Source organism: Conger conger, chromosome 6 (genome assembly GCF_963514075.1).
Source record: "Conger conger chromosome 6, fConCon1.1, whole genome shotgun sequence".
NCBI classification, from domain to species: domain Eukaryota; kingdom Metazoa; phylum Chordata; class Actinopteri; order Anguilliformes; family Congridae; genus Conger; species Conger conger.
Window position 1 is genome coordinate 60,003,397 of NC_083765.1, and position 25,727 is coordinate 60,029,123.

The 25,727-nt window shown below is 42.7% G+C and overlaps 2 protein-coding genes across 3 annotated transcripts in view; one reads left to right on the plus strand and one right to left on the minus strand.

Annotated features, from left to right (window-relative positions):
* trpm1a (transient receptor potential cation channel, subfamily M, member 1a) overlaps nucleotides 1-1,903 on the plus strand; it is a 33,023-nt gene extending 31,120 nt beyond the window's left edge. Inside the window, exons 26-27 of the mRNA XM_061246990.1 lie at nucleotides 179-311; nucleotides 649-1,903. Coding sequence (XP_061102974.1) covers nucleotides 179-311; nucleotides 649-1,903 — 1,388 coding nt within the window. The remainder of the gene's footprint in view (nucleotides 1-178; nucleotides 312-648) is intronic.
* Nucleotides 1,904-3,847: 1,944 nt separating this feature from the next.
* Nucleotides 3,848-24,570, minus strand: rab8b (RAB8B, member RAS oncogene family). Of its 2 annotated transcripts, none has more exons than XM_061244297.1 (8): nucleotides 24,366-24,570; nucleotides 12,461-12,521; nucleotides 10,700-10,760; nucleotides 9,257-9,334; nucleotides 7,756-7,845; nucleotides 7,305-7,370; nucleotides 6,959-7,009; nucleotides 3,848-6,680 (listed from the first exon to the last, which is right to left on the minus strand). In XM_061244297.1, the coding sequence occupies exons 1-8, from the start codon at nucleotides 24,487-24,489 to the stop codon at nucleotides 6,588-6,590; spliced, it is 624 nt and encodes a 207-aa protein (XP_061100281.1). In that variant the 5' UTR covers nucleotides 24,490-24,570; the 3' UTR covers nucleotides 3,848-6,587. The 2 variants fall into 2 exon arrangements, with proteins under 2 accessions (XP_061100281.1, XP_061100282.1); XM_061244298.1 differs by lacking the exon at nucleotides 24,366-24,570 and adding an exon at nucleotides 22,836-22,924.
* Between the last annotated feature and the right edge of the window lie 1,157 nt (nucleotides 24,571-25,727).

The window sequence follows — 25,727 nt, forward strand, 5'->3', positions numbered from 1 at the left end:
TAAAGGCAGCCCATGCATACTTCTCTCAGACACGGCTATCACCAGACTCTATTCGACATGTAACTGCAAAAGAGAAGAGTTCTCAGTTGACCTACCTGGTTAAACAAAAATAAATAAACAGAAACAAGCCTAATTGGACTATATGGAGCTTAACCTGTTCTTTCTATTGCTGTAACAGACCTGGTTCTGAACCATGAGGAGTTGAAGAATTTGTACGAGTTTGAAGAGCAGTGTGTGGAGGAGCATTTCCGACAGAAGGAGGATGAAGAGCAGTCTTCAAACAATGAGCGCATTCGAGTCACATCCGAAAGGTAAACAAAACAGTATGCACTCTCAGAAATAAAGTGGCAGTGGAGGTACATTTTTGTTCTTCAAGGATCACATTTCCCAACTGTACCCTGAAAGTTGAGTAATGCTGAGTACATTTTCCAAGCAAAAAAGGTACAAATTCATGACAAACTATTGCTGGCTACAGATACAATTTTATGAGCCTATAAGATACCACCCCAAGTGACAAGCATTTATACCTATTTAGGCACTTTTCATACCTTTATTTCTGAGAGTGAATCAGCACATTACTGGTCAAAAATTGATTTAAATAATGTCTTGGTAGGGCAGTCAAAATCAAATGATCTTCCGTACTCCCAGGGTGGAGAACATGTCCATGAGGCTGGAGGAGGTGAACGAGAGGGAACACACCATGAAGGCCTCCCTGCAGACGGTGGACCTGCGCCTGGCTCAGCTGGAGGAGTTCCTGGGACGCATGATGAACGCTCTGGAGAAGCTGGCGGGCGTGGACAAGGCCGACCTGTGCAGGACTCGCTCCGGAGCCTCGTCGGTGGCCGACCCTTCGTCCCTGCTGAGGCACGGCAGCGTGAACAGCTGCGACGGCTACAGCCTCTACCGCTACCACATGGACCTGGATGACCCAGGCCCTCCGTCAACTGAGGACAGGGACGGCGAGGAGAAAAAGACCCATCCAGGTTCGGAGCGGCAGGGAAGCCTCCGTCTGGCCTCCGCCGCCACTACCCCTATTGCCAGAGCCACGGAGTACGGGCAGACCCTGGAGGTGGGAGCCCCGATGGACCGGACGTGGCCCAGCTCCTGTGTGGACATCACCATCTCCCCTTGTGACCAGAGTGGAGACCATCCAGGTGACCAAGTGTCATCTTCCACAGGGTCCATTGTGGGTGGCCAGAGGACTCTGGAGGCCACACTCGTAAAAGCAGGTCTGAGGACTGAAAAGGCTAAGCTGGAGGCTGCGGTCTCCTACCCCCTCGAGAGGTCCCAGTCCCTGTGGTATTACTCTCCTGAGGCCCTTGGCACCTCCCCCTCCATAGCCTCAGGAAGCAGGGCTGTGAGCAGCATCGTCTTCACGCCTGCCGATGGGGAGGAAGCCAACTGGGCCACGGATTACAGCACCTTCATGGAGCAGGTGACCAGGTCCCCGACTGTCGCTGGACGGTGGACAGCATGTTTTGAGTATAAAGTGCACCCCAGCGTCCTTGGGCACGCCCCCAAAGTGTCACTTGTGAGACCTCCTGAAAGATCATCCGTTTCAGCTGAAGTGGAGGAGCCCGCCGAGCCAAAAGTGCCGGCCATGCAAGCAGAGACGCCTTCAAAGACGACCGAGAGAGAAAAAGAGAAAGAGGGAGATATGGGAGAACAGACAATGGACACAGACCACCTGTTGGATGAGGAACGGGTTTACCCGTCCCTCAGGTCAAAGAGTCTGAACACAAACCCTAGGAAGGTGAAAGCTGCAGGGGACAGCTTTGAGAAGCCCCGGGCAGCAAAAAGCGTCAAGGACATTGCAGGGGCGTTTGGGGGCTCAATCCACCAATCAGAGGCTAGGAAAAAGGGAGGCCCCAATGAAAGAACGACAGATGAAACGGATTGCTAATAAGCAACAAGCCGCATTATAAATGAAGTCTAGACTAATCTAAAATTGTGGACTACAGAGCCAAATAAAAATTATACACTCAGCAAGCACTTTATTACTTTATTACCCCTACTTATTCATGTGATTATCTAATCAGCCAATTGTGTGACAACAGTGCAATACATACAATCATGTATATATGGGTCAGGAGCTTCAGTTAATGTTCGCATCAACCATCAGAATGGGGAAAACGTGATCGAAGTGACTTTGACCGTGAAATGATTGTTGGTGGCAGACGGGGTGGTTTGAGCTCAGAAACTGCTGATCTCCTGGGATTTTCATGCACACTAGTCTCTAGATTTTGCAAAGAATGGTGCAAAAAAACAAAAAAGAATCCAGTGAGCAGCAGTTCTGCAGACAGAAACACCTTGTTACTGAGAGACGTCAGAAGAGTATGTCCTGACTGGTCAAAGTTGACAGGAAAGTGACAGTAACCCAATAACTACACATTACAACAGTGGTATGCAGAAAAGCATCTCTGAACACAACACATCATAACTCTTAAGTGGATAGGCTACAGCAGTAGAAGTCTAAAATAAGTCCAATACATACCTAATAAAGTGCTCACTGAGTGCATATTGCTTCTAAATGCATTTTGATTAACATGTAAAGCCTTCATTATCATGATTTTAAATTTTTGTCATTCACATGAAATACATATTTACTGTGCAACACTATCCTCAGATGAGACTTGGTGTCATCTAAGGTTAACTTTATTAATCTTGTTAATGCATATTCGTTATTTATCAGGATGTTGAGGTAAGGTTTATTTATGCATCACTAAGGCCACCTACAGTATTTTGAATACATAACTCAAGAAATGTATTGTGAAATAAATTATTAAATGTAAAACAATTATTCATTTTTTGTTGAAAACACTGACCACACTTGATTTTTTTGGAGATTTAGTAAAAAAAACAAATTTGTAAAAAAACAAATTCTGATTTTAGTTATATGTCTGATTTTAGTGTGCATGTCACATGCGATTTGTGCAACAACAAAAACAAAGCACCTTCAGGCATAACAACTACTTTGGCAACCTTGAATTTCTCATACTTCAAGGCTTTCAATGGTCTGCTGAAAATCTTGAAGAGTGGCCAAACTCTGCATCATACAAATTGCCAATGTCTAATTGTTGCACAATTTAATGCACATTAGAAAATTAAACTGAGGAAATGGGTTTGGTTGGGATTGAGACACCACACACACAAACTGAACAGCCTTTAGAAAAATGGCATTCACATGCTGGGTACAGCATATCAAACCAAACAATCTCCCTGGCTTGGAAAATGGTCATTAATATCATGGGTACGATTAAGTCTTCCACATTACCCTATCCCCCACTCCTCCTCCCTCATCGGAGGATCCCATCATTGGTTTTGATGAAGCAACTATAACAAATTGAAGACACAAATGACACAACACAGATTTTTTTTAATGCAAACTTTATTTCAGTTGCACATCGTAGAAAAGATTCACAATTAACAAAACCAACAGGTCTTTTTTCTTAATCGTCACACAGAGAGACCAGTGATCAGATTTACCGAGTGACAGATATGACACGCTGTCAGAAAGAGTGACGCTCACCGTCAAAAAGCTGCTACGTTGTGATGGACCCAGGAGCAAGTGGTCTTAAAATGCCATTTGCAGCATGACAGTCTTAATTTCTTCACTTCAATGGAATGCTTTCATTGTTACACCGTCAGAGACATTTGCATACAATATGTAAACACTTACAGTGTCTGCAAATCTGTGGCCCCCTAAGAGTAACTGTGTGCCTGATCATTTCAGTATCCATGCAATCCTTCAATGGTAATAAACAAAGCATAGTTGCATTCTTGAAAACAAACCGCGCATTCCTTAAATGTAACTCAAGCAAACCATTGGGTATTTGTTGGGAGAAAAAAAAAAGCAATCCTTGACCCACAAATATTGAGAAACTCATACTATTCAGAGTTACTTTACTGTTATCACCCAAGTTTATTTCTCTCTTACACAACAGTAATGCATAAACTATGAACATGGGTCACTGAACTTTCAATGGTAGAAATATGAAAACATTAACATTTGTTCAAATTAGTCACAATCCCCTTTTCAAGAGTATGATAGAGCCAGAATGTTTCTGTCTCTGGGAAGGACATTGAATTTATACTTTAGTACAGTAGGACACAGTCAAAACAATATTTCTTCATTGCACAGAAAAATACAAATCAGCCAGTCATTACCGGGATGGGTAAACAAATACAGGATTTGCATGAGCCAGGACAAGTATGTCAATTAAATTTTCATGTATTTACCTTCAGTTGAGACTTGGGGTGCACTGTTGAGCCATGGAATCAAATTCCGAAAATGACCGAAAAGTTTTTTTCAAAAGAAGAAACATTAAAAATGTTTCACATTTCGGAGGTTGCCCATACAATAAGGTAAACAGTAAATTACCTTAAATCAGACAATACATATTGTGCTATAATGCAACAGCTTGGATCAGAGCAAATTATTTCTGAATCTTATCTTACTCAGCGCATGTGGTTGTTATATCGATCAGTTGTTGCGTCAACCCGTAAAGTGGAGTGCAGTGGTTACGTCTTAAAGTGCACTTTGCCCACGATTTAAGTTGTTACGTCACAAGCTTTGCCCGTTGCCGTTCAGTTATACTATGAAATGTTTTAAACCTGAACATCGGCACAAGTGTGACTTTTATTGCCACTTGTGTACATAAAAACGCACCCTTAAATTGAGCCAAAACACACAAGGTAAAGTGCAGCTAAAGAAAGAGTTAATACTGAAGAACAGCTTTTGTAAACAATGCAAACAAAATTAACATTGAACCTTTTTCTGAAAGAAGAAAAAATCAACTGCACTTAAAAAAATAAAGGTGAGAGTGATAACATTAATATGAAATAAAATCCTGGATTAATCAACCAGAAATGCATGACATTTCAGTCATTTAGTTTACAGGGAATTTACACAGGCATGCATAAAGTGGTTTTCCTATGGTTTCACAAGTTCTTAGAGAGCATGGTGTACGAATTCAAAGTTTTGGAAGATTACATACAAAAATATAATAATACATTAAGTACATTACAAATATGCATTTGCAGCAGAGCTCAAACCTGCCGCCCCTTCAATAAGCACTAGTATGGAGATCTGCCCTCGTCTTGACTCCTCACAATCAACCAGCGCCCCCCTGTGGCCATTTCAAGCTGCAAAATGCAAACGTCTTCCACAGGAGAGGACGCAATGCGCAACTACAAGCAACGATTATGCCTGGCCAAGCCTGCTGAATTTCAAAATAAAAGAACAATAAAAGCTGCAAAAAGACACTTAAGAGTAAGAAAGATACCCCCCACCATCTAGTTAGTTACATTTGATAGGTTATAATGAGCAAATTTCAATGTACTGTATCCTCATTAGCTCATCTGTTAAAAATGGCGAGAAAAACTGCCAGGAGTTTGTGAGCCAAATTATACTATTGCACATCTTTCCTGACTGGAATAGCAGTTCCCCTACCAATATCTGCCGGGTAGGTGTAAAGAACATTAAAGGAAACTTAAACATGTGATTTCACGCATTTTTCTGTGAACTCCTTTCAAAGGTGCTTTTCACTCAAAGTGCCAGCAATGCTACCTCTTGCACTACACCATACTGTGGGAATAACCAACCAACCTCCAAAAATCTTCCCAAGCACTTACCTAGACATTCTTGCTAATATACTACTCTTATTAAACATGCTGTATTACAGCTATTCAATGCAAGCACACATGGCATCAGTCACAGCTTGTTAATTCATTATTAAAATCCAGCTCCTTCCACATAGCTTTACCTATCCTTCATTGTATTTATTTCCATTCCCAGCACCACAACACCGAACCATTCGTATGAAACAGGCCTTCGTTTAAAGCGCAATTAAACAGCTGCAGGCCACAGTTACTAAGCAACTGACTGAGACATTAAGATGACAGGATCAGCTTTGGTAGAAAATAAAAGCAAAATTTAGCGAAAAGGAAAATGCACACACATCTCTGTCACACTCAAGCATCCTGTTATGGCACACCTCCTCTCCTCTGTGTAAAAGCCCAGTTGGGGCATTTAGATTTGGGATGCAGAAGTGCGTTTCATGACGATGGATGGCATCCTTCTCGCAGTAAAACTGAAACGGGATCAAGGGCACCCCAAAAACAGTGTGCAAATATGGAGACGACATTAAAACAAGGAACCTAATCAAAACGTTTTGTTGTCCTGCTATAGCAAAAGCATTAGGCAATAAGCGGCGCGCGATGGGCACGTGGAGTTTAAGCCCGGCACAAACACAGAAATCTGGGTACGCGGTCAGAGACAAAGGGCCGAATGACTCCCAGCAGTGGGGACGACAGGGTCAGCTACTGTTCACAGGTCAGCGGAGCCCCTGACACTTCATCAGCAGGTCCGTGCACATTTCTTTGCTCCGTTTTTCGGCTTTCTTTTTTTTGTTTTGTATTTGAGACGGGACTGAGAGACCTCCCCCCCGCCGAGGCGGACAGGACAGCGGCTCTCAGCAGCGGGGCAGCTGAGGGTCCGTGTGTTATGGCTGGGGGCATGGCGCCCTCCTCAGGAAGCAGAGAAGAGAGGTTTGTGCTAAAGTCCGCGCAGACGGGGGAGCAGTCCGTTAGAGCAGCGCACATCGGAAGAAGCTGCTCTTCTTGGATCGGCTCTCTGTGATCTTCACGGGCCCTCCTCCGCCCGACGGGTTGTTGTCATTCTGCCAGAGAAATGGAAGCGTGGGGGGGGGGGGGGTGATGGGATTGAGTTGGGGTTAAGGGTCACGGTCTTTACCTGGAGTGGTACACTGAATTACTTTCCCTCGCTTACATTTTCTCAATAGTGTCACCTCCGGCTCCATTTTAAATAAGCGGTAATGGAGGAAATGCAGTTCAGGGTGACCTCTTACAGCCAGTGCTCCAGGAGCGGCTGGTTTCACAGAACTCTGCACGGAGTCGGTTTCCCAGTCACAATGATTTGCTCAGAGCACACACTCACCATTTTTCTGTTCAGCCTGGTCATGATGTCTCTCCCGAGCGTGAAAAAGGCCTGTTAAAGATTCAGCACGACAACACTGCATATTAAACTGTCCCATTTGCAAAGCAAGGGATCGACCCCTTTGTATTACAACACCCTTGACATAAGAGCATTTCATGACTACATCAATATACAGCAATTTTAATTTCAAAAGATATTAAGATGGGTGACAATAAAGACATTAAACATTGCAGAACAACTTAAAATTAACTATAAAAAAAAACATTAAGATACTGTCCATTGTCTGATATATGAACATTAATAATCTACAAGTTTATCAGTCATAATCAGGAAGTGAAGCACTTACCTCTTCCACATTTATGCTTGATTTTGCACTAGTTTCCAAGAATTTGATCCCATAATCTATCGCTAACTGTAATAAAATCCAAAAAGATTTGCAACATTACTGTAATAGCCATCATTGATAGCGCATAGTCATTTTTTAAATCACAAACTGTGATATATCATCATACTAAGACAATGGGGATGGTATGGTACCTTGCAGATGGTAAGATAAATTTTACAATAAGCTTACATGAATTTGCAATTCCTTATCTGGCCTAGGGACTGTACCAATTTGATTAGCTAAATCTGACTGGCTTGTCACAGTCAAAATGGCAAAACCCTTCTCTCAGCGCCTGAGCGGTTATGTGATTATTGATAGCAGTGAATTTAGAGTTCACTGAAACAGACACTGAAAACCATGGCAGTTATCCAACAGAAGACTTTCAGGACGCAGAACAGGAAATTCAGCCTACCTTTTCTCCTCTCTCTTTGTACACTTGTCTCTTGTCGTTCATGTCACACTTGTTCCCTAGGATCATCCTCTCCACGTCAGAAGATGCGTGCTAGGAGCACGAAGAACAACGAAGACTGTTTTAGTGAATCATGGAGAAATGAATACCATCTGACACTGGGACATGGCTGCCATCCAGAAGAGCTTGTTAATTTATTCAACTTCAAATGTTCTGTGACTGATAATATAACCTATTTTTGTATTATCCCAAGCAAGTGATTATTTCTTTCTGTCTAAAATGACACATGGAGAGATCTACACCACCTAAGTTTCTCCTCCACAACCACTGGAGTGAAAGAATGAAACATTATTTTACACTTGAAGGATTTGAATGCTCATTTAATATTCAAATAATTCATGAAAAATAACATCAGTATTTGAATAAGGGATATCTGTTTGGTTCTCTCCATAGCGTGTAGCTCAGTAATGATTCACTAAGTCGGCAAGTGCAAAACACAATCCTCATCATCATTTAATGGCCTCACTTGCAAACAGCTGAAGTGAATGCAACAACCGTTTATCTGTCACAAAATGTTGTTCTAAGCCAGCTTATTAAAAACATTCACTGACTTCAGATTTGAATTTGTGTTACATCAAGAGCAGAAATGGAACAAGGGCAATAGAAAGTGCTCATGTGGGCCGCAGCAAAGAATGTCTTACTTCACTTTTGCAATCAAAAGCTACATGGCAGTGTGTGTCCTCTTTACAACAAAAGCACAAAGTAAATGGTGGGAATACACAATATAGACATTCTGGGGTTTATATTACAGCACAGATGCGAACTGCAACCAAGTTTCCACATTCATGGAAGAAGTAGATGAGCACAAATGTAAAGTGTTTTATTTGTATAACAAAATATTTAAACCTGTGTGCTTTATTTATTTAGCAGAGATGGTACATGTAGTGGAGGCAGAAACACTGGGCTTGATACAGTGCTAGATACCATTTTGATTTCAGGCAAACTAAGCGCTAGGTACACTTAGTGGGAGGAAAAGGCGGGCATTGCTGGGCTGAATGGCCTGTTCTCATCATTATGTTATGTTACGTATGCGCCCTTATTACATCAGCTATAATCTTAGCATTGGGCAGATGAAGATAGACTTTAGCTATTTTTGTCAATTATTAATATTGCCTTGTGGTTATTGTGCATCCCGATTTAAAATAATGAGAAATGACCTTAAAATGACCTTATATCCTTAAAATGTTTAGATTAAAACCTGACACACAACGCAAGGCAAAATTTTAAAAATATATATTTTGCCCTAATGATGACAGCTGTCAACAGTGTTATTTTGCAGACTTGGTTAGTGCAGGAACCATAAATATGTATACCGCTGTAGTTATTATTTCCTACAAATGAATCACCTCTACATGTGCCCAAGAGCCACAGTGTTGACCAGAGAAACTTATTGGAATGCACAACGTTGCAGGGTTTGGAGGCTGACAACCATGCCAGGACTCACCTCCTCAATGTTCCTGATCCAATTCTTGATGTTTTCGAAGGATTTCTCATTGGTGATGTCATACACCAGCATTATGCCCTGAGCATCAAGAGGGTGGGGTCAGTGTGTCAGCGATTCAAAAAACAACAGTACTCTTGTTGAACTAATCTGACAGACTTCACCAGATCGCTGAGCTAGCGCATTGTTCAGGTTTAAAGGGTCAGAGGGTCAGAGCAGGCAGCTGGACTGGGAGAATATGCAGCTTCTGTTTGTTTCCATTTTTATTCTTATCCTCCTGAGGGCTCTATCACAAAGCAGGAGTTAGCTGGAGAAGTTCACAGAGTAAAACCTGGAATAGCAGTTTTTGAAATATTTTTTTACCTCAGTCCATGTTCCAGTTATACATGTTCCAGTTATCCAGCTAACCCTGTAATCCTGCTTCATAACATACCCCCCCTCTATAATGAAGCAGGATTATAGACTTAAGATCACAAAGTAAAAACCCAGATCATGGACTGAAGGAAAAACATCTGTTCCAGGTTTTACTCAGTGAATTTACCCGACTCAGCCCTGGTGTAGCTATGATAAGATCAACACAGCGGTTGGGCCCTTGAGCAAAGCCCTTAGCCCCTGATTGTTCCAGGTGGGATTGTCCCCTGCTTAGTCTAATCAACTGTAAGTCACTTAGGATAAAATAAATAACAAATAAGCAAAATATAAATTATATAAGGAAAATTATGTTATTATCTGCATACATTACAAATACTGACAGTCATTCTAAAATAATATGGGGAAGAAAAGAGGGGGGGGGGCTTAAATTAGATGAGAAGTCCAAGCTACCAGAAGACACAATGTTTTCTCAAGCCTGGGGCAGACAGGGTTAGGGTAAGAATGGAAGTGCGGGGTGTGGGGTGTGTATTTAGCGGTCAGTGCTACGCTCAGCCCAGCTTGGTGAGGGTGTGACTGTGACCGAGAACAATGGACAGTGCGCACCCGATAAGAGCAGCAGTGGAAAGTGCAGTTCCTTTTCTGTTTTTCCTTCACACCAACATGTGTTTCTAATGTACACTTTCGTGACGACATGCTCAGCGCCTTCCTGCACTGTGGCGGGGCCTCTTACAGCATCTGACCAAAAACATCACCCTCCCATTTCTGTACTTAATCTCCACAATGCCCATGAACAGATCTCTGCTCTGATCTAGCAAAGGCATGTTAGTTATTGTCATAGTTATTAGTTATCTCGCTTATGTTTTTAATCCAAAGTTGTTAAGACTAAGCAGAGGCCAAACCCCCCTAGAACAATGTGGTGTTAAGGGCCTTGCTTAAGGGCCCAAACAGCTGCACTGATCTTATTGTCTTGGCTTGAACCATCAACCTTCCAGGTCCCAGTCAAGCACCTTAGTCACTAGGCTACAGGCTGCCCCAATCAAAAAGTTGGGTCTGTGAAGGCAGGAGTCATCTCACCATCGCTCCGCGATAGTACGCTGTGGTGATGGTCCTGAACCTCTCCTGCCCTGCCGTGTCCCTGTGAAAGACAAAACATCTGAATACGCTCCAGCTAACAAATACACATTCACATCTTCTCCAGCTAACAGACACAATGACAGTCATAATCTCACTGTGAAAGACACATGCACACATTCAAATCTTCTCCACCTAACAGATACAGTAACAGTCATAATCTTTGCGAAAGACACATGCACACATTCAAATTTTCTCCAGCTAACAGACACAGTAACAGTCAATCTCTGTGAAAGACACATGCACACATTCAAATCTTCTCCAGCTAAACAGACATAATAAGTTATAACCTGTGAAAGACTCCACCTGTGAAGAAGCCAGAAGCATGTATTCAACTAAACTTAAAATAATTTTAAATGCATGCCAGAAGCATGCATTTAAAATGATTAAATGCATGTAAATAAACATGCATTTAATAATTTAACTGCATAATATAACACTCTGACAGACAAACACAGATCCCCATCCACCCCATCTACATACCACATCCTTGTGAATGACAGGCATTCATTTACATCCAGTCTAAATAAATTGAAGCTTTCATCTGAAAACCATTTGGTGTCCTTTCCACAGCAAGCTGAGCAGAGTGGACTTGTCCTGTCACACAGGACTGACCAAACCCCCCCCGCCCCCACCCCACAGCCCCAGACGTCCGCTTCTTTCTCCAGCCACTCCACACTGTCAGCCACACTCCGCACTGCTGACTGACACTCTCACTAGTCCACTCCTCTGTGATTGAGTTACAAATGTGGGTCATCAAGTGTTTCGCGCCCATGAAGTAGGCAAGATTCCCTCTGGCACAGCAGGATCAAACTAAGCGCTTCGTGCATCTGGACACGCTCAGTTCCACCCTGAACCTGCTCTGCTGCTCTTCATCAGCCGTGATAACATCTGGACAGGTGCCTCGTGCACAGGCACCGGAAGACCACATCTTCCACGAGAAGAAGAGCTTCAACAAAGACGTGCTAAGATAATACTCGTCTAAGCACTAGGGATGGGCATTTTCAGTATTTTCACGGGTCGGTTAACTGGCGAAATGTAATCGATTAGAAATCTATTTCGAGAACTCCCGTAATAGGCTGTCCAAGTATGCTCCAATGGGCTGGACCACAGCCACAACAATAAACGTCAGTATACACACATTAATTAGATATGTTACTGCACAACAGGGCATCGTTTCAGGAAAAAAACTTCAAAATGACTAAATGAATGTATGGGTTACACAAAAGACCGTATCACCGGTAATATTTCCAAACTTCCAATTATTTCGAAGGCATGACACTGACAAGGGGTTATAGCGACTTCACAATGTTGCTTTCCATAGCCTACTCCACTGCACTTTCGAGACTGTGGTGCTGCAATCATGTTAATTTGGCTACTCTGAAATTCTGCAACCCCACAGCTGTAAGATACCATCTCCAATCAAAATATAGAAGTCTTAAAACGTTTTTCTAAATGTTTTAAATAAATAAAAATTATTATTATAGCTACGGCTTTAACGCAGGATTAAATAAAAAAAATTATGAACAAAAGGTTAAGATTGAACAGGTTAAGATGTTGGCCGTTTCGGTCAAGTGTTCATTTTGGTTAACCGGTTAATCAATTAACCATGCCATCCCTACTAAGCACACGTGCGCGCACACACACACACACACACACGCATGCATGCACACACGCACGCTTTAAACTATGGATGTTACCTACCATATCTGAAGCTTAATCTTCTTGCCGTCCAGTTCTATCGTCCGAATTTTGAAGTCAATCCCTGAAATCAGAGCAGAGGGAGAAAGTGTGTCAATGCTTTTCACATGACCATCCAGGGAAACTCAGGAAGGAACCAAGATGGTAACTCCACCAACAGCCTACCTTTGTTACACTGCTTACACTGCTTGGATGGATTTGATTAGATAACATTTCTCATGCCCATCATCTAATGGGTAATTCCATGTCAACGCAACACACATTTGGACCGCATCGTCATGGATGTTAATGAGATTTGGCATGCTGATTTGGCTTTAGCAGAAACTGCTGGAACCAAAATTATACTTGTCTCAGATTATTACTTTGGGAGATGTAAGCTAACAAATTTGCACCAATTTGTGTGACCCCATGACTTTGACTTACCCTATCTCCATTACTGTTCTTATACCTCTTTATAGGTCTTCACCAGCTCTTCATTTACACATACATATACTGTGTTACCCCCAAAATGAAAGGCGACATAACTTACGAGTGAAAAAACATATATTTTAAAATGGATGGCAAATCTCATTAAAATCTGTGACAATGGGGTCCAAAGGTATGTTGAATTGACATGGAATTACCCTTTTGTCCCACCCGGCTACGGATGTGATTAGACGACATCGCTCACCCCATTATCTAATCGGGTCCATCGCAGTGCGGGGCTCTAGCAGCCTAGGAGAACAGGGGCCACCGTCGGCACGGACACGGCCAGGATTCAGCCCCTGATAATGCTGCTCTGTTCTTTAGCCGGACACACCACACGAGCCCCCTTAACAGTGGCTTTTTAAAACCCTGTGATGCTGGCAAACAACGAAGCCAGACTGCAGGGTCACTTATTTTTCTGAAAGAAATAACCTGTATCCATTCACAGTGAGACATTGACCGCCTGACCCCGAGAACAGCACCTGATCATTGGCACAGAAAACGTTGGGCGATTAATTCAGCAATGACCCTGCAAACTCCCTTGGCTGAACACGAATGCAACAGTGAAGAACACTGCTTGAATAAAACGGCACCTCAGAATATTGAGCATGCAAGCCCTAGGGGCCGTGCCCCCTCCGCCCACCAATCCGTCCGCACCTTGACCTCTTGCATTCCTATTCTTTAATGCAGTTTCGGCTTCAGCCCTGCAGTGTTGCTGGGCGGAATTAGATTAGAAGGCGTGGGGGGGGGGAACTGGGGAGACGAGGCACAGCATAGCAAACGCGACAGAGATTCACCTTGGCTCTGTCCCTGCATACATTCACTTACACTGAGGTCATATTTCCTTCACAGTGCCAGGCCTTTTACTTTCATTTTCAGCCTTCATTTTATGGCTGGAAGCTGAGGGAGAAGGAAGCCATTACAGCCCAGCCTGGACGGGCCCACACTGCACTCAGAGATGGGATATTAAAACCCAGCCTGGACCCACACTACAAACCCTGTGCCAATTAACACAGAGGCTGTTCAGCATCTGTCATGAAGGCCTTCCCCAGCCCTGCAGGGTGTCCAGCTCGCCAGCAATAAAACTGTCCAATTTCGACCATGACTGTATCTCAAATGGTTCACTAGGTTCCTATATAGTGGACTAAATAAGGTGTCAGCAGACATCCTGGTTAGTTCATGATAGAGAACTACTGGACCATCTGAGACTAGAGGTGGACGTTATAAGTGGTACACCTGTAGAAGTATGCACGATGATATGAATTTGACTATATCATCTATAACAGTACAGAATGGATTTTGACGGTTACTGTACATTAGAAGGTAAGAGCAAAACTTTGGTCAAGAAACAATGGCTTGAATCGAACAATAAATGCTCACTGACGTGGGGCTACGATGAGATTGGGAAAGTGACAAATCAATCAACTGGCAAAAACTCTCAACTGGGTCAAAGTTTTCACGTTTCTTAAATTTTTTTATGTTAAACCATCCTGGAAACTATCACGAGTGTCCTGAGGCTTGCTTATCAATAACAAACAATACAGCTTGATGATCAATAAATGTACCCACACTTTCTTATAAACAGCCCTCTTCAGCCATGCCGTTAATGAAGGATTCTGCTTTTACACAGGAAAAACATATACAAAGGGTGATGACCCAGACTTGACACACAAAAAATATTATGATCAATAAACAACAGAATTGGCTTAAAAAAACAGGAGTAATTATTTGTGTTCAATAATGCTGTGTTGAGTAATGTCGTGGTTCAAGTCTGGGTCATGGGCTGTTATCTTTAAAAAAAGAAAGAAAAAGAAATTGGAATATCTGTTTACAGAACGCATGTTTTGGCTCTCATTTCTCTTTATAGAAAACTCTGAATCCTGCACTAACATGACCACGGCTTCAGTCAAGCCGTCAAACCACGAGATGGGACCAATCACAGATCGGGGCATGGTCGGTGTCTGACAAAATTGGGCCGCCAATTTAGGCCCTAGGACCAGGGTTAAGAACACCAGTTTTAGCGTAAACCAGGACCAGTCCAATGAACTGACTTGACCACAGTTTATAAAGCTCGGGCTTAAATAACCTCTTACAATAAACTTAAGCAACAAGTGCCTCTGCCCATTATTCATATCCGCAACACCCTTGCTGACAGCCATCTTACACCACAGGGCTAAAATACCCCTGCTGACTTCCTAACATTAGCCCATTTTTTTTCTGAAAAGATGCGTTGATGACTAAGAGCACTCTCCGAGGATCAAAAACCCCCGAAGTGAGCACAGAGTTATGAAAAGGTCAGACGCGATACGGGGCTTGCGGATTTAACAGACAAGCTGCCTGCAAGGGCGCTTTTCAGTACAAAATGGACCCAATGTAGATTTTCAATTTTCAATGTAGATCAAAATATGAGTATACAATAAAAATAAAACGTATGCAGAAGGGGGCAACTTGGATTACAGGCAGTGTGTTGTCTTGCTCAGATAAAAACTAAATTTGGTTTTGAAAATATAAAATAGAGAGAGCTAAAATGTACCCTTACTGGACAAGTCGAAATACCACCTTGTTCTTTATGTAAGTGCAAGACAGGAAACGGAAAACCGAAACGACTGTGTTAGGCAGCCGGCTGGAAGGCGCAGGCAGAAAGAAAGCGCTACGAGCCGTTAGACGCCGCAGAGCAGGCTGCACCGCGGGCATCGTGTGACGGACAGGCACAGGAAGCGGGGCGCACCGCAGACCGCGCGCTCTGAGCGTGCTCGTACCCCGGCTGCTCACCGTTTCCGGGACGACGCGCCTCGGGCCGGCGAGCGCACGCGGCCCTCGAGCCGTCTCCCGTTTCCTGTGACCCCGCGGGTACAGTTACAGAACACAAACAGGACAACGCCACTGTCATTCAGACACTCGGAGACAACCCGGCGTCTGGTACGGAACTCAGGGCTGGGCTGGGGCACTGAACGGAAGGGCTTCTTTGGAAAGCTGACAAATAGTACAGTTAATTACATACAACATACAACAGAATTCAAAATTTTCATCATAAAACATAAAACTACAGTGATTCACCGTGCTTTGTTCTGCAAACAGAAGACATGTTGCAGATCACGAAAGGAACTGAAAAAAAAACTGCTTTTAAGAAACAGTTTAAAAGGCGTGGCACGGATGACCAAGATAAAATTTCACTGCAAATAAAACCCCGCTGTAGGACAGCAAAGGAAACCACATCTCCCAGTGTGCATGTGGTTGTGTGTGTCCTCATTTGAGAGGAACTCTTGAGCTCCAGGAAGCGGAATGGAGACGGTTGAGGGAAGCCTGCACTATGGCCGGGGCCTAGGGTCCCTGACCTTTCTCTCGACAGACAGGAAGTGATGTCGCCACAGTTCTGAGCTGGTAGAAGAATGCACACCCTCCCCCCCCCGCCCCAGTGTCAATTCCCCTTCTATACCCAACCAGCAGGCTGTCACGGGATGCAGGACAGCCTGACAGAAAGCCTTCTGTTTGTTTGGGTCACCGCAGACATGGCAGAGAGAGGGTGTGACAATACTACCACAATCCCAGTGCGTACACTTCACCAACACAAAGAACCAGACTTCACGATTACCTTCATTAACTTCCCTCCGACTGGGAAACCTTGACCTTTTGTTTCCAGCTACATCAAAAGCCTTGTTGTCCCGAGTAGTTCAAAATGAAAGCCCACAAGTTTGATGTCAACAGACCGATGCCTCACACTTGCTAGTCCTCCTGTAGCACTGCGTGGCCTTTAGTGTAGAAAAGGGTCAGTGGCTAACAGGTGACTGCATCACGCTTGTACAAGTGCAGGCGGCACAGAGATCACTTGATTGAAACCGTAAAATACAGAGGGGGAATTGACTGACTAAGTACACTCTTAGAAATAAAGTGTTCTGAAAAGGTTATTTGGCTTGATTCTATAGAGGAACATTTTTGAGTTCTTCATGTAAGCCTCTGTCATCGGTGTGAAATGTGAAAGCTCCCAAACAAAGAACTAGACAGGGTTCTTCTATGAAATCACTATTGGAACCAATCTTTCTGGGAATGGAGTGATTGGCCTGAGGAGTTGGGATCAGATCAGATCAGCCCAGATCCTGCTGTGCTCATGTAAAATGATATAAAGAGCAAATATAAAATGTTTTGGGAATTTTCTGTATTACACTCAATGTCAATGTCCCCTCCACATTCACATAGGGCCACACGTGCACCGTACAGTATACCTGAAATCAATCTTTCTGTGCACATAAAAGGGTTAGCAGAACAGATTGACATAAACCTAAACCCTTTTCCATATGTTTTTCAACAATAAACATCAGAAGAAGGCAACTACTGATGATTTGATGTGTTATTTAGCGGACGCTTTTATCCAAAGCGACTTACAGTTGATTAGACTAAGCAGGGGACAATGCGGGGTAAAGGGCCTTGCACAAGGGCCCAACAGCTGTGTGGGTCTTATCATGGCGACACTGGGGACGAACCACCAACCTTCCAGGTCCCAGTTGTGTCCCAGTTGTGTCCCAGGCTGCCCCACGCTGGGACGCAAATAGGTTTGACAGCAGCTGCATCTTGTGAAGATTCATGGGGCAGCAGTGCAGTATGGCACGTAGGTAACTGGGCTTGTGACCTAAAGCTTACAGGTTTAATTCCAGGGTCAGACTCTACTGTTGTGCCATTAAGTAAGGCACATAACCTCAGTATATCCAGTGGGATAAATGGATTCATTAATTACATTACATTACATTACATTACATTACATGAATGGCATTTGGCAGAGGCTCTTATCCAGAGCGACGTACAGTTGAATAGACTAAGCAGGAGACCATCCTCCCCTGGAGCAATGCAGGGTTAAGGGCCTGGGTTAAGGGCCTTGCTCAAGGGCCCAACGACTGTGCGGATCTTATTGTGGCTACACCGGGGATCGAACCACCGACCTTGCCGGTCCCAGTCATTTACTTTAACCACTACGCTACAGGCCTCCCCGATTCTATGCAAGAAACGCAAAAAGCTATGCAAGCTGCACCGGATAAGGACATCTGCTAAATGCCTGCAATGCAATGAATGAAATGAATTTGGCATCGATAAATAACATTTCCAGAGATATCTTCTTCACCTACTTCATGAAGCAAGTTCAAAATAAAAGCACAGCTCAATAGCACCTCAATGGCAGCAAATGTTTCCAACAGGCTCTGTCAGACTGTTACATCACACGTGTTAAATCAGCTAATTCCAACACAAGCTTAAAATAAACTGACACATTTCAAGGAAAAGAAAAGCTTTAAACATCATAGGAAGTATTCTGTTGGCCCAACAACACATGCATTTAACCAAACGTATTAATGACTACAGCTCTAACTTTAGGTCCCCTTTTAAGCATCAAGCAAAATTAATTAAGCAAAAGCGGTTTCACAGTCAATCGGTCTTATGAAATTTGACACCTTTCGCAGACACAATGACCCAGCTGAGAATGACAACACGCACAGGACAGACGTCACAACACTGAGTCACGCAAGAACGACAGGCCTGAAAACAATGAGGGCAGGGAGTGATATAAAAACCCCCTTTTACAGACGCGCCTTTTATTAACACCACCTTTATACAGTCTGCATTTTATTTTACATTCATTATTTTACATTGCTTTTACTTGTAATGAGTTTCAGTATGGTATTTCTTCTGCTTTCATTATTTCATGCCAAGCACTTATTTGTAAGAAAGGTGCGATAAAAATAGTTATTATTATTATTGATTATTATTATTGCTCTACAGATGTCACGCTGAAATCAAATGCATGTTGTATGCAGTAATTAATAATTATTTATAATATTATTATTATTATTATTATTTTACTATTCTTAGTGTTATAGTTGCCAATACTAATTCTTGGTCAGTTAATCTGATTAATCTACATGGGTTCAAGCTTTTATCTATGTTATCACTTGGAAATCTACCAGGGTTTCCAGTGCCCTGATTTGCATGTTGTATGTCATTTGTAGGTTTGTATGTCGCTCTGGATGAGAACGTCTGCCAAATGGCTGTAATGTAATGGCTGGGGAGAGAATGGGCTCCTAAAGCACTGGTTTTACAGAAGGCCTCATGAACTGGCTATTGCTTCACTTGGGATTTGGTCATTTGGGATTTGGTTTAATTACGTAATAGCAACTACACTGATTATTTGCTGTACATCTGTGTAAGAGCTGTACACAATGATACCATGAGTACTATGGGGTAAAAAAATCCAACAATTGGTGACACACGCAATTCTTGGTCCCAAATCAAAGAGAGGACGTTTCAGCGACGGAATGGGTACAGGAATATGACTGCATTTCAAATTCTAAAAAATGAAAATATTGCAGATTAAACTGTATACAAATGTAAGGGAGTTGGACTCTGTCGGACTCTGTCGGACTCTGTCGGACTCTGTCGGACTCTGTCGGACTCTGTCGGACTCTGTCGGACTCTGTTGGTTGGTTGCTCCAGCTGAGCACTTCAGCTCTATTGGACCTGACACAGTTCACAACCAATCAGCTTCACTTCAGTCACCCACCATCCACACCACAGGGGAGGGGCAGCAATACAGGTGTTCTGTGCATGTTTTACTTTCCTTTCAGATGTGAGTATCACTGAAGGCAAAGGGTATTTCATCAAAAATGCCATGCATTACCAATTACATGAGCTCAGATGTGTGTATGTACGTACCTATAGGGTACCACCCCATTCTGAGAGCGTCCTGTATTACATTCTAATGGTGCGGAATACTTCATTTTTTGGCCCACATTACAGAAAATGAAACAGTGATGAAATAAAGCAGAATTCCCTTGCGGGAAACACTAGCCTGCAGTACATGCTATCAGCCTAAGCAAACCACATAAATTATTTCATACTAAACTAGCAGTGAGAAGTCGAAGGGATGACACCACCACACCGGCTGGCTGGTGTTAATGCAGTGCTAATGTAGCAGGATTGTGCTTAATCTGGCCAAATTATATAAGGATGGATGACACATTACCACACACATGCACAGAAGGCGAACGCACAAAGATTTGAAAATTATTTTTTTCTTTATGATCTGAAATCAGGCTGTTTTAGAGTGCAATACTTCAGGCCTAGTAGCGACCGCCAAAATATGTGGTGTGTACAGGTGAGTGTGAGTTAATCGATCCATTTCTGCTGTGTGAGACCTTGCATCTATTCTGATTGTATTATTCTATACTGTTTAGTCTAATCAACTGTAAGTCGCTTTGGATAAAAGCATCAGCTAAATAACAAATGTATCTCTATCAATAATAGATGTGCGATTCCACCGTCAGGGTCACTGTGCGGACACTCTGTCCTTTGCTGGAGATTTACACCGGAGTTTTTCCGCAATAGACCTGTACGAGCCATTCCAAATACAGCCGTAAGGGTGCACCTCAAAGTGCCAAACACAATACAATTCCCAAAGAGCTATAATTAGGAGGTTTGTGCAAAATCTGATCAGCACTTAGCCTAACAAAAGGACCAAACCAATGGATGAGGGAAACGGGTTCCTTACAGACAATAATGAACTGGTTGAACAAGTTGTTTAAGACTACAGCTCCCCAAAAACACAGAAACACTAAATCCGCAGTTATGAATAACAGATTTAGGCTACTACTGCAAATACAGGTCAGTCAAGACACTCTCATCCCTAACACAACTGCTCAAGGGAAATTTAACTGGACTACTGGTTCTTACAGTGAAATCATTCATGAGTCTCAATGTAGATAACAAACAAAATAAACATGAATATTTGAAAGGGGTATCATGGGCTAGTCTGGTCCCAGCTCTACAGTGTAAATGGATGCATAATGTCAAAGCTATACTGCAGTGCAGGAATGGCCAGAAGGCAATAAACACTTTCCTGCCATTATTTCATAACAATGAGCTCAGAATAGAGTATCCATTTCAGACCATTCAGTAGCTAAGCGCATGAGGTATTTCTGCACCTCCAGTTACAGCAGAACTTTCAAACAGTAGTCAAAACCTGCTTAAATAGTGAGGTGACACTAGCCCTTCTGCATTGCATGGCTCTGGTGAAATTCACAAAGTCCTCCCGACAGTCCATTTGAATATCTTCCAAAATGTCTGACTTCTGCTGGAAGTACATCGGGCCATTCCCATTTGTGCCTCGAGTTTATTGTGCAGTTTAAATGACGGGAGAAATTAAACCGTTCTCTCCTCAGAGGCCATGAATTTTTCCAAGAGTTGACATTCACAAGCAACTAAAGAGATGCACCTCTTTATCATTCTAATTGCGAAAGGATTCGCTTCATAGACGACCAAAGCCCAGCCTTCACACTGACTGGGCCAATAAAAGAAAAAAGCACACACACAAACCCCTCTGAAAGGAGAATAGGAGAATGTTTTCATGGACAACGCCACTGTACTGACAGTGACAGTCTCCACCCCCCCAGTCTTCCAATTCACTGCAGACTGAACTCAAAGCTCTCATCTCCCGTCGGCTGTCAGTCAAAACCGTTTTCATTCACACATGAGTCCCACACAAGAGAAGCAGCTCCATGTCCTTTCATATCCTTTCCACTCTTTTGTGAAAGGACAAAAGAGGGAAATCCATACAGTCCTCTGCATTTTTATTTTACAACAGAGTTTATGGTTTCACAGGCTCTTCTATTTGCTCACACCAGAGATGGAGCCATGGTTTTCTCTCAAAGATATCACCATCAAGCTGCATTACTGTAAGGACATCTGACTATCAACACGGCTCTCAGTTACATTATCTTCATCACTCTCATGATTTCATCTAGCCAATGGTTTCCAGTTTGTTTTACAGTACAGCACGTGTTACAGTCATAGCTAACCTTACAGCAAAGAATTTCCCTGAATTTAGTAAGCAGGCAGTTCCACATTTAGACCTATTGCACCTGAGCAGAAATTAAAATATCAGGAATTAAATGAAAAATAATCAATAATCAATCAAGAGCAAGACATTTTTGACAGGATATTTCATATTAGAAGTGTGTGAACATCAAATGCATTTTCCATACACATTCTCTAATATCCATGAAAATTATAATAATGATTTCAAAGGGCTCTTTATAGACTGCTAGCTGTTTTACCATGAAGCACACACATTACAGCATACAGGCTACAGCAACAAAAAGCTAAATGGAGGTTACCATGATCATGCAGTAAACATAAAATATATGTCACTAAAAGTATACATTTTAGCTATATTTACATGAATTTATATTAGCCTATACAATTCAAATAATTTGAAATGCATAGAAAGCCATTTTTTCATGACACATGGGGAACACTGAAAAAAGAATCACTTGTAAGCAAATTATGTGGACGTCAGCTATAAGGAAGGAAAGCCATGCCAAGGATTTTAAAGTTGAACAAATTAATGACTAGCACATGTTTTTTTTTCTGAGTGGTAGGCTAATTGCCAGCTTCCTGAAACAGTTCCAACTATTTCAAAGAACGGATAGTAACATAAATTCTAAAATAATAGCATACCATGACAAGTTAGCCTACTGGTTCAGTGACAGTACATATATAATATACATATCGTACATATGATAACAATTTAATAGCATTTTCCAGTCGTATGGAAAACACCATTTTTTGTGAGACGTTAGTTTTGAAAATTTTCAACATTCAGTACTTTTACTGCGTTATCCGTGGGACTTTCCACTTGCGACTCCTGTTGTACCTAAAAGTCTATGGAATGGGTGACATAGGTAGTTCCTCATTTACATCACCGCAGACTTTCCCATTTCCCCTAGCCTGGGAATCCCACAAACCTCTCTAAGAACTTCACCTCATCATGTTTCAGAACCCAGAGCAGCCACATTGCAAAGCCATGCGCTACATACTGTTTTCATTAAACAAACGGAGAAATTAAAAGGAAGTAAATTTTGGAACACACACTCACGTGTATACTCAACATACTGCAAAGTGGACACGGCCTTTGATGGCCCTTTACATGATGGTCTCACCATAGGTTACTCCATTTCAAAGTGCTGGAAATTAGTCAGTTTAGGGAAGTAAGATGTTTGTTAAAAAGCACAGTAAGTACCCTCACAGTCATTAATGCGTCATTTTGCAATACGCATCAAGACCATTGGAAGATAGTCATCTGGACTGTGCGTATACTGTATGTGTCAACAAAATATGAATGTGAAATGTGAGTTGGTTCATATCCCTGCATTTTTATGCATCTAGCCAACTCTCAAATTATTTCCATTTGACAATATTGGACAGAAACTGTGAGATGTAATTAGGCTACGCGCAAACAGTCATCATAATAGTAACCTCAACGCAATTTACTGACGCACTCAAATACTCCCAGAATCAAGGAGACATACCTTCTTGCTTTGAACATCCTGTATTGAACGCTGTCTATAACTTTTTGTGAAAACAATTTGTGACTACATTTGGTTAGCGAGTTCCATACATTTCCTGCAGCTGTCCATTTGACTATTTCCTTAGCAACAGCATCTCTAAATGAACATTCGGATGTGATTGGAACTGGTAGGCTACAATCACATCCAATTTGTTTGAACAACGTGATTTCATTGAAGTTTCAGAAGTGCAGTGCTATAAAAATACCAAAGCCAACACCATACCCTAACACATAACTATATCTTTCAGGTGGAACGTAAAACATATCTAGCGCGTTATACAAGTCGAAAGAATAAATTATGTTAGAAAGGCGAGGGTTTGCCCGGCGTCTGCAGCTGTGAAGCTCAACACTGCCCTGCGCAATTCATTCCATTGCAACCCCTCCTTTCCGACAAGTGTAGGGATGTGCCGTTATTTACCCGTGTAACTATTTCGCTAGTTTCGTTTTCTAGTCCTAGATGAGCCAAGGTTATATCACTCAATCCAACCAGTCTTGACGAGTTCTTTTTGGAAGCTTCATTGCATCTCAGTAAGCCGCGTTGTCTGTGTATTTGGCCAAGTTAGTAATTTGAGTAGCCGTTAGTGTTATACCCTTGTCCGTATTCATTTGGTGCTACCTACAAGTCATGTCGTGATAAAGTATTGAATGAAAACATGAATGCCAAAATGACAGATTATTCTGTAAATGCAAGGTAGCATCAATGCAATAAGATATCTGCGAAATGGATAACTGCGGTCTAGTCGGTTTAGCTCGCTAAACAATCGATGATTTCCATATCGTGCATGGCATTCAAATTAGCTGGACTGAACGCTTCGGTGTGTTGTCTTTTCGAAAGGCGATTAATGAGCAAGAATGCTAACTGATGGCTACAGTAAAGGCATTTCCTGCCTCAACTGTGACAAGAACAAGCTAGTTTTGAGGCCTTTTCCCGTGTCAGTGCCCTCTTATCGTTTTGCAATATAGCTAGCTACTAACGTTAGCAAGCTAATGTTCACTCAGTCAGCATGCTTCGCTTTACACTCACAATTAATCAACAAAGACATAACCGTGTAAACTGACCTATTGTTGATATGAAGGTGGTGTTGAACGCGTCTTCGCTGAACCTGAAGAGCAGACAGGTTTTGCCAACTCCACTGTCTCCTATGAGAAGGAGTTTGAAGAGATAATCGTACGTTTTCGCCATTTTCCCCCACTGCTTTCGCCGCTTGATAATGACAATGTAGCGGGGCAGAGTAGCGCCACAGTATCCATACAGTGAAGGGAAGAGAGGGCGTGAGACCAATGACGTCAATGGCTGTCTTCACAAACTGAGCACATGTATTGGGTTTTGGTCCGTGTAGTTTTTGATGCCAAATCGCTGACTGTCAATTTGTAGATATCCGTGTACTGCCGTCTTTGTCTATAACTGACTGGAGCATATACAGACCTGTAGTTCTAGACCTGTAGCCAGTGGTGCTGTATTTGCCTCCCCAGGAAGGTGGACAGGGTCTGATCGGCTTTCAGACTGCAGGCAGCACAAATAGTGCTTTACAATCAGGATGTCTGCTGGAGAGGGGTGGGTGGCTTGCGGCTTCACCTGCATTTCTTTATTCTTCAGTTGAATGTTGCTGGCTGTAACAGGGTTTATGAATCAGTACTGAGAATTTGGCAGCTTTTACAGGTCTCGCGGGAGTGGGGAATGGTCCCTGCTCAGTAGGACTCGGAGGAGCCCCAATTTGGGAACACTTCGATGGCACTGGGGGGTTGTCCCCCACAATCTATAGGGGCAGGAATCTGCTAATATGCACTCTTTCGGGGTTCAGAGGGGAGAGGGTGGAGGGCTGATGGGTCGGTGGCACAGCAGTTGTGGCATCACTGCGCTTACTGTGGAAAGGCAAATGGGGAAGGTAGTTGGAGCCATGCCGACTTCAGCACAGGAGCAGCAGCTGAACAACTTGTCAACACCTCCCGTTCCAAGGGCTGCAGGTTTTGGCTGCAGTGGGTGGGTGGAGAGAAGGGGGTATCTCCTTTCATTTAATTCCCTAAACCTGGAGTGGTTTGAGAATGTGGGCAAGAAAATGTATGTTGTTTGTGTGATGGGTTGCCAGTTAACAGAGCTGACAAGATGTCAGGCAGGATAAGTGTCAGGGGGTGTTCACCGGTGCCACAGAGGTAAGTGGAGGATGGTCTATGGGGCCACTGCCTCCAATGTGCATGCAGTGTATATATCTGGGGAAGAGTATGTGCGCTTTCTGCTTTAAAATGGAGACAGTTGCTTACAATTTTTGATTTCCATAGATTATGGGGCTTGTTTGGACAATAAAGGTAATTGTGTCTTCCCTTATTTGTTTTTGGGCCAGGGTACAGTTCTGTGCACAAATAACCATTGGTGCTTTTTTTTTTGATCAGGGTGGATAAGAAGGTGGAATAAACTTCAGGAGA

Bases quoted from the DNA above. Each gene is read 5' to 3' on its own strand.
- rab8b (XM_061244297.1), bottom strand. From the start codon at position 24,489: ATGGCGAAAACGTACGATTATCTCTTCAAACTCCTTCTCATAGGAGAC. The intron at 12,522-24,365 runs GTCAGTTTACAC...CTCTGATTTCAG, and splicing joins CACCTTCATATCAACAATAG to GGATTGACTTCAAAATTCGG. The intron at 7,010-7,304 runs GTAAGTGCTTCA...AATCTTTAACAG, and splicing joins CAAGCATAAATGTGGAAGAG to GCCTTTTTCACGCTCGGGAG.